The sequence below is a fragment of the Balaenoptera physalus genome, assembly GCF_965194825.1.
Source record: "Balaenoptera physalus genome assembly, chromosome: 6".
NCBI lineage: Eukaryota > Metazoa > Chordata > Mammalia > Artiodactyla > Balaenopteridae > Balaenoptera > Balaenoptera physalus.
Window position 1 is genome coordinate 16115956 of NC_138885.1, and position 16028 is coordinate 16131983.

Genomic DNA, 16028 nt, shown 5'->3' on the forward strand with positions numbered 1-16028 from the left:
TAGATAGAAATTGTGCAATAAAATGGAAGTTCCAATCTCCTAATCATCCCTACCGTCGAAGTCTTACTACATGAATTCTTATTTGTTGGCCAGTTTCCATTTGGAATAATTTCTAACAGAGTGGTTGAGGAGGTCGAAAGAGAAAGGGGTTTGTTGATCTTTATTTTCAGTTGCTGGGGATGGCTGTGTAATCACTGAGCTAGAAACCACTTCATCCATCCCCTGGCCTTTGAGACATTGACACCTAAATCACTCACAGTCAAAAGACAGTTTAGCACATTGTATAAACAGATCGAGAACAGGAGACTCTACCTCATTCTTTATGTGAATATAATTGTTATGTAAATCTTTTATGCAAAAGATCTGCTTTAGATATTATAATGGAAAATATTCTACATGCTGGCTTAAGGAATATGGGTATATTCCAAAAGAAATAGACCTAAGTATGTGTATATTAAAATAAGAAGCTGATGGCAATCTTCACAACAATCTCATATTTCTTCATTTTCCATTTTGTGTGTGTGTGTGTGCTGCACGGCTTGTGGGATCTTAGTGCCCCAACCATGGGTTGAACCCCGGGGCCAAGGCAGTGAAAGTGCTGAGTTCTAACCACTAGACCCCCAGAGAACTCCCTTCATTTTCTAAAGTAGAATACAATTCAGCATGAGAATGTTGTGAGTGTAATATTGAGGCATACAATACATAGGATGTACATCATGGATTGCAATGGATTTATAATATAGGGATGGATACTAATTATATACAAACTTTGAACCTTCATTTTATCATAGACAGGGCATCATTCACCTTCAATAATACATGGTGGTTATACAATACATTTTTCCTAACTAGAATCCTTTAGCTGGATTCCAAATGTCAATTTATCAACTGAAAAATGTGGCTATATAAACACAGGTAATTTTAATCTTAGCTTACATTATTGTGTCAGTTAAACAGAAATAATAATAACTATAGTGCTAACTATGAATAAGTAACATAATGTCACTGATGCACTCCTTCAACTTGGGGCTTTGTTGAATCCAACAACCAAAGGAGAAAACACCATGTTTAGTATCCTTAGTTTAACCTTTCAAAGACATGTCAAATTAGTAACATAGTTAATGTTTTCTTCTATCATAGATTTCAGAAAAAAATAAATAATTAAAACAGAAGAAAAGAATGATCTAATATAGTTATACCCTTATGTTTATGACTTAATATGTGACCATCCAAACCAAAAAAAAAAACCAGAATAAATTAGGAAGATTTCTTATGAAAAGCACTCAGAAGCATATCTTTAAATACAGAATATACTTGTATGTTTCAAATAGGTAATCAATTGACATTATTCATATGAAACCATATCACATCATTCATGTCATTCATAGGAAACCATTAATATCTGAGACTTGTATTAAGAAAGGAAAAGAGCTAAAATGGTATAAATATGTAAGTCATAGAAGTGACTTTATATATTTTTATACTAGTATGTGTACATAAATCTATCAATTTAAATGAATAGTCAAGAGAATATTATGTCTTACACATTACATACACATTTTTGTAAATTTAGATTTGTTTCCCTGTGACATTTTTTTAATACATCAACTTTGACTGTGTACAGTTTTAAACAGTACTAAAGAAATTAATACTGACATTAAGAGGCATTATCGATAGATTGTGAAAGAAAAAGCTCTAATCTGTTCAAGAATAATATAAAAAGCAATGATCACCTTCTCCCCTTCCATTACCAAGATTAAATGCCACTGTCTTTTCTCTTCTTAATCATTTCCTGGGTATTACAGTGTGAGTACATTTTACATTCACTTAAATGAGCAAAATGAACAAGAATAAGAAAAGTCAGAAACTTAAAATTTAAAGTTTGACCCTTCTTACATGGTAAAGCAATAATGACTCATTGAGACAAGTACTAGCTATCTCTCTTGTCCATTTACATTTAGCAAATGTGTTATCTTTGTAAAAAACTGAGAGTGAAATGGGTATGTACTTGGCATGAACAAGTGGATAATCAAATATTGTTATAGAAATTTTGGAATATGTGTGTCTTTACTCTTGGGAAACAAAACAAACTTACTTCTAACAATCTGATCTACTCAAAAGTGTATGAATCCACATAGTAAGTGAAGAGAGTAAAGACTTCCCATAAAGTGAACCCTCTGATTAGAATTTGGAATTTTATGAAATAGTGTGGATTGAGAATTTGATCTTTCATATGGACTATCTAGGAACTTACTCATGATTTTTTTAAATTAATTTTTTATTGCAGTATAGTTGCTTTACAATGTTGTGTCAGTTTCTGCTGTACAGCAAAGTGAATCAGCTATACGTATGCATATAACCCCTCTTTTTTGGATTTCCTTCCCATTTAAGTCATCACAGAACATTGAGTAGAATTCCCTGTGCTATACAGTAGGTTCTCATTAGTTACCTATTTTATACATAGTAGTGTATATATGTCAATCCCAATCCCACAATTCATCCTTTATAATCTTTATTTTACACCAAAGCATTAACACGGTACAGGTGGAAAGTGTTACATTCTAGAGATTATCACAAACTGTTAAGTGGGAAGAAAGAAAGGTTATACGAATTTGGTTTTAGAGAAGTCCCTCTTGATTCTCGACAGCATTTTTGAAAATCTTCCAATAATAATTATCATGCAATGGGATATGTAAGTAGAGTATTGTGTAATAGAAAGAGCAGAGCTTTTTGATCTGAAAAATAAATTGAAAAAACCTTTGAGTTCAAACACTAATTTTGTCCTGCCCATGATCTTGGAGTTAATATACATGCCATATTTTAGTCATAGTTTCCTTGTGTTAAACTGAGGACAGTGATATTTACCTCACTTGGTCTTTGTAAGAATTAAAGATGGCATTTATACATCCTTAGCATGATGCCCCTTGTACAATAAACACTCAATGAACGGTAGCTATTATTAAATCCTATTATTTTAAGAAGATAATCTCAATAATCAAATGTAAAAGAGAAACAGTAAAAAGATAGCATGAAAACCAATCATGATTTAGCTTTATCCAGAAAGATTGTAAGAGAAATGAGAAACTCACCTCATGTTTTTCTGAGAGGAAAACTAAACTGCAGAAAAATTGACTCATCCTAAAGGCTGATTTAACACATTATAAAATCTCAAATAATTTACTTCTCTTTTTCTCTACTTTGATTTAACTCATTCCTGATGACTAACTCAGGGTTGATTGATTTCTTTGTTTATTCATTCATGTAGTCCTTCATTCATATATTCACTCATTCATACATTCATTTATTCATTCATTCTATGAATATTTTATGAACATAAACAATGCTCCAAGCACTGTGTTAAGGTAAAACAATACAAAAAGGGTTATCAGCAGCAATAAGTTTATAGTTTAAGAGACAGCAAAGCAAATATTGTATGTAATCTGGTGTGGTTTCATGTTATAACAGAGGTGTGTATAGAATTATGTAAAAATACATCTCGAAGTCTTAATAGAAACTAAAGGTACTGGGAGACTGTGGAAAAAGACACAGAGAAATGATTGAGAACCTGGTATTTCATTTTTAAAACAGTTTTAAAAAATATCTAGAGCACTGAATGTCTCTTTAGAGGGTGGGTGGAGCCAAATGAAGATGGAGAGATATATGGGAAACAGATGAAGACTTTTGTATGCTGTGTTAGGAAATGTGAACTTTTAATCAATTGGAGAATAATAATGAGAGGATTTTCCCCAGGAGAGCCACATTTTCAGATATGGATCTCACAAAGTTCACTCTAGCAGCAGAGTGGAAAAGAAACTGAAGGAGAGAGGATATAGCAATACATTACAGAAAAGGAAGTGTAGGTAGAGAGCAGGGTGACAGATTAAAATTGACTTGTCCAGTTATGCTCTATGCCTGGTGTGGGACTTGAAGAAGGGTGTGGGCTCTGGGAGGACCTAATGTTATTCAACATTTTAAATAATATCCATATTGTTTTTTGAAAGGAAAATGTGTGTATGAAAAAAGTAGTGATGTTAACTTGACTGCTGGAGATGAGTAGCTGGATAATTTCGCTCACTATGAATGTACCAATTATACCCTGCTTTTTAACAGAATAACTATACAAAAAGAGCTGGAAAACAGCTTACTTCCATTAAGATGACCAAGTCCTAGGACTCTGATATGAATAACATTGACTAAATGATGAAAATATCTAGATAAAAATGAATAATGCTCTCCAGTTAAAATGGCTCAGTGGGAAACTGTAGTAAACTGTAGTGATAACCATATTCATCTGATTTCTGGCCATTGTCAATCTCTTCACTCAACACAAATTTGTGGAGCAACTCTGCAAAAACTAGTTGCTGTGAGGAAGACATAAATAAACAAGGCATTGTTTAATACATGGAATATATTACTATATTAAAATAAAGATTTTTTTAACATTTCTATTTTCCTAAGATACTGAAATATTCATAAGCCATTCTATAAATTGTTTCTCTAAATACTCACTTCTAGACCATGGATTTTTCCTTCAGAAACATTGGTGCAAAATCTAGTGGGAGTCAGAAATTTCCTAAATAGTATATAAAAACACCCTCACCAAATTACGGTAATGTGGGAAAAGTAACAATATGATCAATATGATTCAAGATATATGGAAAGACCTTGAACAGAAGGCTGTCACTGTAGGAGGAGGCATAGATTTGAGATTGTTATAGGATATAGATGGGCTGATGAAGAGGGTGAAAGAAAGCTTCAGGAAGATAAGACTTGATGGATGATCAAGAACTCATTAGGATTTCAAGGAAGATGAATTCAGCGAGATGGGACTAAGTCATAAGGGCATGATAAAGGATGCTGCATTCTGGAAATTAATGTAATGTGTTGAACAGTCACTGCCTCTCTGCGTTAGACCTTTGCCAAGGGTGGCATGGATAAGTTGAACATGAAAGAGTATAAAATGGGAAGACATGATGATTCCTTGGTACTGAATGAAACTCCTCAGCTTGATATGCTTGTCTTCAGGAACACAGTGAACAGAGAAAAAACCTTTCATCTCTAATAACAGTATATCTGTTTAGATTGTTTCCTATCAGGCTCTAGGCCTTTAGATTTATATTAATTTATCAAGTAAACATCTATAACTGTAGGCTCTCTCTCAAGTAATCTTCAGTCTTGCACTATTAAAAGAATTACAGATTAGTTAGTAAGTTTTCATAAGGTTCCTCTATGTGTGCTAGGTATTGTGGAGATAACACAAATCTAAAAGCATGATTACAGATTTCAAGATGCCATTTCAGCCATTAGCACAGCTTCTTGCACATAAAAGCAACATGGTAAATTTGTATTGTACTAAGTTACATATATAGGAGTAGAAAATAAGAATAACATAAGAAACAATAATTCAAGGAGATACATGCTGAAATGGATATAGATGGATATAGTATATATACTATAGACTAGATGCATATAGAATAGGTATGAATGTGAATATGGACTACTGGGTTCTTAAGTACTTAATATAACATTAAGGAGAAAGACTGGAGAAAGACAATTAGGCATCTAGAAGGACAATAGGAGTAAAAAAAAGAAAAAGGGGTCATGACCCCACAGAGGCTAATATAAGTTGAGGCCACTGAGAAACATTTGTAGTGGCAATGCTTCTTAGATTTTCTATTACAGTAAAATATTTGGTTGCCATTGATTCACTTGTACTTTCAATATCATGAAATTAGGTTTGAGTTTCAGAAAATATGGCCACAGAGAGGTCCTCAAAGGACCATTTCTTCTGAGGTTCCATAATGAAAATTTAGCAGAAAGATGATTCCTAATAGCCAGAGGCTACTTTCTTCAAGGCCAATCTTCCTTCAACTCCTCAGATAGCTGCAGCCAGTCTCCAACTTATGCATTCACTATAGAATTTCCTGGACGCAAACACATCTCTATAGATGAAGAAGTGACTCACAGCCTGTCAGGTACTAGATGCACTGCACAGAATAGCAATAAAGTAGTGACACCAAAATCACTAAATCATCTCTTAGCCTCATTTAAATATTAGTTATTTTATTTACTATTCTTCACTGTCAAATTGTCCATTTAGGGAAAAAAAGACGATTATTATTATTTTCTTTTTTCGAGTGTGGAGTCCACTTATAACTGAACACAGTACTTAACCTTAAGGAAAAAAATGCCCTTAAATTATAAACCTTCTAAAAAACAGTTAAAAGACACTTTACACTTAAGCCATTCTGACCTATATGGGTTTCCAAGCATAAATATTTTAGGAATGATCACGTAGCTTAAAGCAATTGATCATTTTATAAATATAAAATCAAAAAAGAAAAAAATCCTCAGTTTGGCTTTGTAAGTCATATTCTGTGAAACTTCTGAGAATTTACCTCTAAAAATCAAGGAGTTTGGATAAATTAAATTAATATTTAGTATAATCAGCATATAAAAACAAATGAAAACTAATGAATTAGTACTCACTTTTATTCTTTTCAACAAAAAAAGTGGCAAATTAAACTCTATAGGCCTAACTATATTATTTTATCTGCTTTAGTAATGTCTATTAAATAACTTTATGGATGCTAAAATATATTATTAAATTTTTATATTGATACTTTTAAATATTAAAATGACTACTACTTCTAATAATAACTATGTTTATGGTTACAATTTATTAAACACCAACTGCAAATGTTTATGCTCTTCCAGACACTATGGTGACATGTTTATATATATATTATTCCATGTTATTGTCTTCAATTTATTTATAAGGAAACTGAAGCTTAGAAAAATTAAGCGATGTACTGGTAAATCTTTGAGCTGAGATTTGAACCCAGGCCTACCTGACTCCTAAGCCAGTGCCTTTACTCTACTCTCCTGCCTCTAAAAAACACTTGACTATTCCTTTCCAATAAGAGAGTTGAGTCTTGTGCAATTCCTTATATTCCTCTTATGAACTAAAAATCACCCAGACCAAAGCACAAATCTGATGGCAGGACAAGCCAGTTGGCTTCTCTGACTCAAGGCTACAGAGAGAATTTGAACTCTTGTCTACTTTTTCCCCCGAAATCTGACACACTCTGGAGCCAGTGGATATGTGAATGGGAAGAACTGTCTACAAATCCAACTGCCTATGTAAGTCATGCTTCACGGAAGGATGCCTAGTAGGGTTCCTTTCCCTGAGAAGCCTCATTTCTCAGTGAATAAAAAGAACAATCCCTTTTCCCAAAAGGAGATATGACTGAGACAGAACATGAGGTTGAGAATTTTTTTTCAGTTTTTTCTCATTTTAGTGCCTATTTCCCCAGTAAATCACACATACAGTTCAAATAGGAATTGAATACTCACCCACAAAAATGAGTGAAATAATGCCATGTGCAACAACACGGATGGACCTAAAGATTATCATACTAAATGAAGTAAGTCAGACAGAGAAAGACAAATATCATACCCTATCACTTATACATGGAATCTTAAAAAATGATAAAAATGAACTTATTTACAAAACAGAAATAGACTCACAGACATAGAAAACAAACTTATGGTTACCAAAGGGGAAATGGGGGAGGACGGATAAATTAGGAGTTTGGGATAAACATATATACACTATGTATAAAATATATATATATATAATAGATTAACTGAATCACTTTGCTATATACCTGAAACATTGTAAATCAATTAAAATTTATTATACTTCAATTAAAATAAAAGCACTAAAGACAACTAAGTGAAAGAGAAGATACAGGAGAAGGAGTTAAGATAAGAAAAGAGCAAATAAGAACTTCCTCAGGAAGATACCAAGAAATTTCAGGGCCTCTGGCTATTAGGGACAAAGGAGAAAGGTCCTGGCATGAGAAACAAAGATAGCTCAAGGTATTAGAGTTAGGAATAAACATTGGAGTGAGTGAAAATATTAAGTATTGTATTTTCTGTATTATTTGGCTTATTAAAATGAAATGACATATTGTTTCTATTTATCAAAAGATCTAAATCAATGCAATCTATATTAAAAGGAATGAATTATAATCACAATAATTATAAGACTCACATGTGCTAGGCATTTTATATGTTATTTCATTTAATCTAAAAAGCAGCCTTAAAACATAGGCTGGATTATAATGCTCATTTTATATTTGGAAAAGCTGAACCTTACAAGAGGTTAAGTAACTTGTTCAAGGACACACTGTTAGTAAATGACAAAACTGGAATTTGAAGCCAGGCAGCTGGATTCCGCAGACTGAATACTTACTGTCCACATTCAATAGTCAAAACAAGTAATGTTATTTTCTGTTCTACTCTTCCAAAAAGGCTCTGAACAATTGTAGACAAGTTTAAGCACTGTCATAGCAATATGTTGGCTGGGTTCTTAATAAGGAAAATAACTAATAACTCTCAGGAATACAATTCTACATCAATATCAAGTTAGTCAACCAACAGATGTTAGAGGCCTCTGTGACCAGTAGTATATAGTCACAATACAATCTCACAGAAAGTATGAATGAATTCAATTCCAAAGTCAATTCCAAGTTGGAAAAACCTAAGAGTCAGGTTTTTCTGAGGACAGGAGTGGCCTCCGGCTGATCTTAAATCCAGGAAGGAAAACTGGTAAGAGTAATATAAATATAACGAACTGTTTCAACACTGGAAATAAATGTTCCCTCAATGCTGCATCAAGAACTAATAGAAAACATAAGGCTTACCTGTGAAAACATGGATGTACTTTAAAAACATCATGCTAAGTGAAAAAACCAGTCACAGAAGGGCAAACACTGCATGATTCCACTTACATGAGGCATCTAAAATAGTCAGATTCACAGAAGCAGAGAGGAGAATGGTGGTTGCCAGGGGCTGGAGGGAGGAGGGATGGGGAGTTGCTTTTCAATGGGTATGAAGTTTCAGTCATGCGAGATGAATAAGGTCTAGAGGTCTGCTATACAGCACTGCGCCTGTAGTTAACAACACTGTATCGGATACCTAAAATTTTGTCCAGAGGGTAGATCTCATGTTAAGTGCTCTCACCACAATTTTAAAAAAATGGCTTTTACAAATCTAGTATAACTTTGATATGACAAATATATCACAAAGAAAGAAAGAAAGAAAACAAAGGGAGCATAAAGCTTGAGTAATTGCTAAGCAGACATCCATAAACCGAACTATATGTGTCATTATTCCCAGGAGTAACACTGAGTGCAATTTGGGATGCAAGAAGCACAATCAATTACACACCCCTCCATATTATTTAGTGGTGGTGTCCTTGAGGAGCTCATACAACTGACAGCTGTCCCAGTTATCTACACATACAGGATTTCTTCTGTTGTTTTTTAATCTGAATACTGCCATGTGAGACATAAGAAAAATTCTAAAGTCTTTAGGTTCCTTTATTTCAAAAACAAATAAAATACTTACATTATTAACAGAAGAGCATACTGGTTTCGGTCCGTAAAATCTTTGGGAAAGGACAACTGTAAAGGAAGTTCTTTTAAAGAAAGAGCAAAATATTAAAGATGGAGAGTCATTTATATGTAAAACTATAAGGTGCAGAGAAAGTTTTTTTTTTTTGAATAACATAGCATGCACAAAACTTTACCATAGTCATCAATATGAAGCGTTTTAATTTCTGACTTTACTATCTTCTTCTTCAGGATAGCTTCCTTCAGCATAGAATTGCTTTCCAATATAAAATATTCTATAAGTCAAAAAGGATAGTGTAAATAATCTCTATGTGTTGATTAAGAAACAGTGTAACACAAATAATTATCCATCATTACCATTTGACAGGCACTGTGCTAGTCACCGATTACTCTCTCATAAATTCTCTTCTGGATTATTACCACAGTTTTCTAACTGAGCTTCTTTATTCCAGTGAAATTGTCTCCAGTTGCCCCTTATACTTGGAATTAGCATTTACGTTTTCAAAATGTAAATCTGATCATGTTAATGTTATGCTTAAGAATATGTTTTAAATAATACAAAATTATTTAGCACCCAGTGATTTAAAATTCACAATGCCTGAATTCTAATACAAAGTTACCAAGCATACAAAAAAATCAGGAAAATATCACCCATGATGAGTACAAATTTTATTCAATAGAAAGAACCCAGAAATGACACAGATGCATATAATAGATAGACAATGACATTAAAACAGAGATTATAATTACATTCCATGTGTTCATTAAGTTTAAAAAAAGCCTGAGGATATTAAGGAGAAATATGAAAGACATTTTAAAAACAAACAAGTTAAAATTCTAAAAATAAGAACTGAAAAATTTGAGATACATGAAAACTATAAAATCTAAGATGAAAATATACTGGATAGGATTAATAACATATTAGATACTGCAGAAGAAAAGATTAATGAATTCAACAATATAGCAATAGAAAATATTAAAATGGTTTTTTTAATAAAAACCAAAAAAAAAAAAAAGGGAGAGAAAACTGATAAAACATGAAGGGAAAGAAACATCAGGAACTGCTGGAATTTTGATTGATATATTAAATATATAGATTTATTGGGGATTTTTATATACTAAAAATAGTGAACTTTCTAGTCCATAAATATGTATGCATGTATATATCCATTTGAGTCTTTAATTTCTTCCAGAAATGTTTGCTTTCATTTTAGGAGACTGACACATTTCTATTAGATGTATTATTGGATAGTATATAGTATACTATAGTATATAGTACATAGTTCCAGATGTTACTTTAAGTAGTTATTTTTAACTATTTTTAAATTTTGCATTGCCTTATAGTATATAAAATAGTTGATTTTTGTATATTAACCTATACTTGTAATAACCCTGATAAATTCACTCATTATTTCTAATAGTATTATGAGTGTGTGTGGATTCCATTTTTTTTGTTTGTTTATTTGGTTCTGTTTTGTTTATATCTTCTGCAAATAAAGGCAATTTTTTTTACCTATATTTCTTTTTCTTGCCTCATTTCACTAAGTCCTCTAATACAGTGTTGCAAAGAGGTGGTGAGAGCAGACATTTTTACTTTTTCCCAGTTTTGGGGGAAATGCATTGTCTTCAACATAAAGTATGATGTCAGTTGTAGTATTTTTGTACATACCATTCATCAAGTTGAATCATTTTTTTTTCTTCTTGCCCAGTTATTATTACTACTTTATTATTGTTGTTTTTCATTTTTAATCAAATATTTTTTCTAAATCCTTTGAGTTGTTAAGTTTACAGTATAACATAGTAAGTTGCATTGATTAATTATTGAATATCATAGCAATCATGGATTCCTCAGGTAAACCCCACATAGTCATAATATATTACCCTTTTATAAATTGCAGATTCATATCTGAATCTGTCTCAATTCACTGGCTTTCTTTTCCTAGTTATGAGTCATATTTTCTAGCTTCTATATGTAGCCAGGAATGTTTTAGTGGATTCTAACCACTGTGATGTTTACATTGTTGAGTTCTGGGCATCGTTCTGTCCTTTTATTAATTGTTGGACTTTGTAATAGCAGATGTTTAAGCTATTTGCAGGTCAGCTTAATTATTTGAAAGCTTTAAAAAATATTTTATTTAGTGTGAGTTTGAATGACCTTTGCTCTATGACTTGTTACGCTCTAACACTAAGGCATGACTCTTCTGGAATCTCTCCTAAACATTCCAGTGTTCTGACTGTTTGGAACTTTAATATATCCCAGCACTGTGTGAGCTCTGGCTTTTCCCAGGCTCAGAGTATCTTCCTACGTATGCTCAGCTAGGTATTTTCAGCAACAGATGCAAGATGATCCCTTGTAGCCCTATGCAGATTCCTGGTATCCTTTCTCTCTGTCTCTTCTTGTGCTCCAGTGTTGTCCAGCTTCCCAACATTCCAGAATCTTCAACCCTTCTGAACACCAATTTCTGTCTCAACTGTGACTCTGAGATACCCTTATACACTTATTTAATTGTTCCTCTTTACCCTAGAATCCAAAAAATAATTCCAGCCAGAGAGCCAGGACAATTACAACATTCACCTGACTTGTTTCCCTTCTTTCAGGGATCAGAGGCCTATCGTGACTCTTGTCCCATGCTTGAAAAGTGTTGTTTCATGTGTTTTATCCAGTTATTTTTGAAAACAAATTCTTTTATTTTCTGTTTCACTTTTCTTTTCTTTCTTTTTGCCAAGAGGCCATGTCTACTTTCAGGTACTCCATGGCCAGAATAAGAATATTATTTTAATTGTCAATGGTTTATCATTGATACTTTATTGTTAATTACAAACTCCTTAGGATGAAACAAAAGGCTTTTATGATCTGGCTCCAGCCTGCCCTATAGCCTATACCTTTGCTTTTATCTTAAATGTTTTGTTCCAGCCACATTGAACAACTTTTATCTTGCAGGTGTAAATAGTTTCATGCCTCATGATTGTGTATTCACATTCTTTCTTCCAGAAATGCTTTCCACTGACTTCCTCTTTTTTTGAACTGTGTCTACTTCTACCAGAGAAATTATCATATTCAATTATAACCATTAAATTTTCTGATTCTTGCTTTGGACTGTGAATTCTGTGTGATTTCAGGCACACCAAACCACCTCTCTTGTAAATAAGTGTCGTCCTCTATAATACAAATTTGGGAAATTAGATGTTCTCAGAGATTTCTTCTATCTCCCTGATACAAGAAATTTCAGATTATTTAAATAATAGCATATTTTCAAAGAATCTATCCCAAATATTCAATTATAAAATTTAAAATGTGAATACTTCAACTTTATACACTTTCATTAAAGATTCAGCATTTATAATGTAAGACTTGTCATAAAAATGCACTTAATTGTGGATAAAAGCATTCTTTTTGTATTTAGAAACCAGTATCACCTGATATTTGTTAATTACATAGGCAGCAATTTTTAGAGACTAAAGCCCATTAATTTTTTACCTTTATACCTTACTAGAGAGCATCTTGTTGGATAAATATTTTTAAAAGTGAACAATAGTTTATTGTATTACAGTGACTAGTTAACTAAATAAATGAATGAATAAATAGAGCTGGAGGCACCAATATGAGAGTAATATACTAATAATTTCTCATGGCTTCTCTTTATTATCAAAAATGAATGGGAAAAAATAAATTACATGAGATAAGAGGTACTTGAAATTTTTTTACTTCTAAATCAAAGGTATTCATTTGCTCATGGTAAAAAAAAAAATCAACCCATGGTCACAGAGAAATAAAATTATATTTAAGGAAAAAAAATACAGAAGAAAATAAAGCCATTTTCAAAAGCATACAGAAGTTTTTTCATGATAAATTCGGAAAATATGTTTCAATCATAGATTTTTGTGAAACATTATGAAGACAAGGTAGTATTAAGACATGATTTTAATTGTGGGATTGAGGAAGAAAAGAGGATTAAAATGAAAACAGAAAATTAGGAAGAAGGAAGAAAGGGAGAGATGAGAAAATATTAGAAAGGAAGTATAAGGAGGGATGAGAAGGAGATGCAATGGAGAGAAAGGAAGAAAGGGAAGAGACTAAAAATGAATTAAAGTAAAGGAATCATATATACACAATTAAGGAGAAAGAAAAAAATGAATATATAAAAAGAGGAAAAGGAAAGATAGCAATATGAGACAAAGGACTTTTGAAATACTAAGTAAAATTTTACATATATGTATCAACTCCTAGTCACTGAACATTTTTTTTTATTTCTTTTTTTATACAGCAGGTTCTTATTAGTCATATATTTTATACACATCAGTATATACATGGCAGTCTCAATTTCCCAATTCATCACACCACCACCCCCAACCCCCCGCCGCTTTCCCCCCTTGGTGTCCATACATTTTTTTCTCTACTTCTGTGTCTCAATTTCTGCTCTGCAAACCAGTTCATCTGTATAATTTTCTAGGGTCCACATATATGCGTTAATATACAGTATTTGTTTTTCTCTTTCTGACTTACTTCACTCTGTATGACAGTCTCTAGATGCATCCACGTCTCTAATAATGACCCAATTTCGTTCCTTTTTATGGCTGAGTAATATTCCATTGTATATATGTACCACTTCTTCTTTATCTATTCGACTGTCGATGGGCATTTAGGTGGCTTCCATGACCTGGCTATTGTAAATAGTGCTGCAATGAACATTGGGGTGCATGTGTCTTTTTGAATTACGGTTTTCTCTGGGTATATGCCCAGTAGTGGGATTGCTGGATCATATGGTAATTCTATTTTTAGTTTTTTAAGGAACCTCCATACTGTTCTCCATAGTGGCTGTATCAATTTACATTCCCACCAACAGCGCAAGAGGATTCCCTTTTCTCCACACCCTCTCCATCATTTGTTGTTTGTAGATTTTCTGATGATACCCATTCTAACCGGTGTGAGGTGATACTTCATTGTAGTTTTGATTTGCATTTCTCTAACAATTAGTGATGTTGAGCAGCTTTTCATGTGTCTGTTGGCCATCTGTATGTCTTCTTTGGAGAAATGTCTATTTAGATCTTCTGCCCATTTTTGGGCTGGGTTGATTGTTTCTTTAATACTGAGCTGCATGAGCTGTTTATATATTTTGGAGATTAATCCTTTCCCCATTGATTCGTTTGCAAATATTTTTTTCCATTCTGAGGGCTGTCTTTTCATCTTGTTTATGGTTCCCTTTGCTGTACAAAAGCTTTTAAGTTTCATTAGGTCCCATTTATTTATTTTTGTTTTTATTTCCATTACTCTAGGAGATGGATCAAAAAAGATCTTGGGCCTTCCGTGGTTGCGCAGTGGTTGAGAGTCTGCCTGCCAATGCAGGGGACATGGGTTCGAACCCTGGTCTGGGAAGATCCCACATGCCGCGGAGCAGCTAGGCCCGTGAGCCACAATTACTGAGCCTGTGCGTCTGGAGCCTGTGCTCCGCAACAAGAGAGGCCATGATGGTGAGAGGCCCACGCACCATGATGAAGAGTGGCCCCCACTTGCCGCAAGTAGAGAGGGCCCTCGCACAGAAACAAAGACCTAACACAGCCATAAATAAATAAATTAAAAAAAAAAAAAAAAAGATCTTGCTGTGATTTATGTCAATGAGTGTTCTTCCTATGTTTTCCTCTAAGAGTTTTATAGTGTCTGGTCTTACATTTAGGTCTCTAATACATTTTGAGTTTACTTTTGTTTATGGTGTTAGGGAGTGTTCTAATTTTATTCTTTTACATGTAGCTGTCCGGTTTTCCCAGCCCCACTTATTGAAGAGACTGTCTTTTCTCCATTGTATGTCGTTGCCTCCTTTGTCATAGATTAGTTGACCATAGGTGCGTGGGTTTACCTCTGGGCTTTCTATCCTGTTCCATTGATCTGTATTTCTGTTTTTGCGCCAGTACCATATTGTCTTGATTACTGTAGCTTTGTAGTACAGTCTGAAGTCAGGGAGTCTGATTCCTCCAGCTCCGTTTTTTTCCCTCAAGACCGCTTTGGCTATTTGGGGTCTTTTGTGTCTCCATACAAATTTTAAGATTTTCTGTTTTTGTTCTGTAAAATATGCCATTGATAATTTGATAGGGATTGCACTGAACCTGTAGATTGCTTTGCGTAGTATAGTCATTTCCACAATATTGATTCTCCCAATCCAAGAACATGGTATATCTCTCCATCTGTTGGTATCATCTTTAATTTCTTTCATCAGTGTCTTATAGTTTTCTGCTTACAGGTCTTTTGTCTCCCTAGGTAGGTTTATTCCTAGGTATTTTATTCTTTTTGTTGCAGTGGTAAATGGGAGTGTTTCCTTAATTTCTCTTTCAGATTTTTCATCATTAGTGTATAGGAATGCAAGAGATTTCTGTGCATTAATTTTGTATCCTGCTACTTTACCAAATTCATTAATTACCTCTAGAATTCTTCTGGTGGCATCTTTAGGATTCTCCATGTATAGTATCATGTCATCTGCAAACAGTGACAATTTTACTTCTTCTTTTCCAATTTGTATTCCTTTAATTTCTTTTTCTTCTCTGATTGCTGTGGCTAGGACTTCCAAAACTATGTTGAATAAAAGTGGTGAGAGTGGACATCCTTGTCTTCTTCCT

The 16028-nt window shown here is 33.3% G+C and overlaps 1 protein-coding gene and 1 long non-coding RNA gene across 2 annotated transcripts in view; one reads left to right on the forward strand and one right to left on the reverse strand.

Moving 5' to 3' along the window:
* Positions 1–16028, forward strand: part of LOC309662807 — a 619026-nt gene that overhangs the window by 484360 nt on the left and 118638 nt on the right. The gene's annotated exons all lie outside the window — the stretch shown is intronic.
* DPP10 (dipeptidyl peptidase like 10) overlaps positions 1–16028 on the reverse strand; it is a 685907-nt gene that overhangs the window by 34406 nt on the left and 635473 nt on the right. Inside the window, exons 18-19 of the mRNA XM_082465825.1 lie at positions 9599–9697; positions 9418–9487 (exon numbers count right to left, since the gene is read on the reverse strand). Of these exons, the coding sequence (XP_082321951.1) occupies positions 9418–9487; positions 9599–9697 (169 nt within the window). The remainder of the gene's footprint in view (positions 1–9417; positions 9488–9598; positions 9698–16028) is intronic.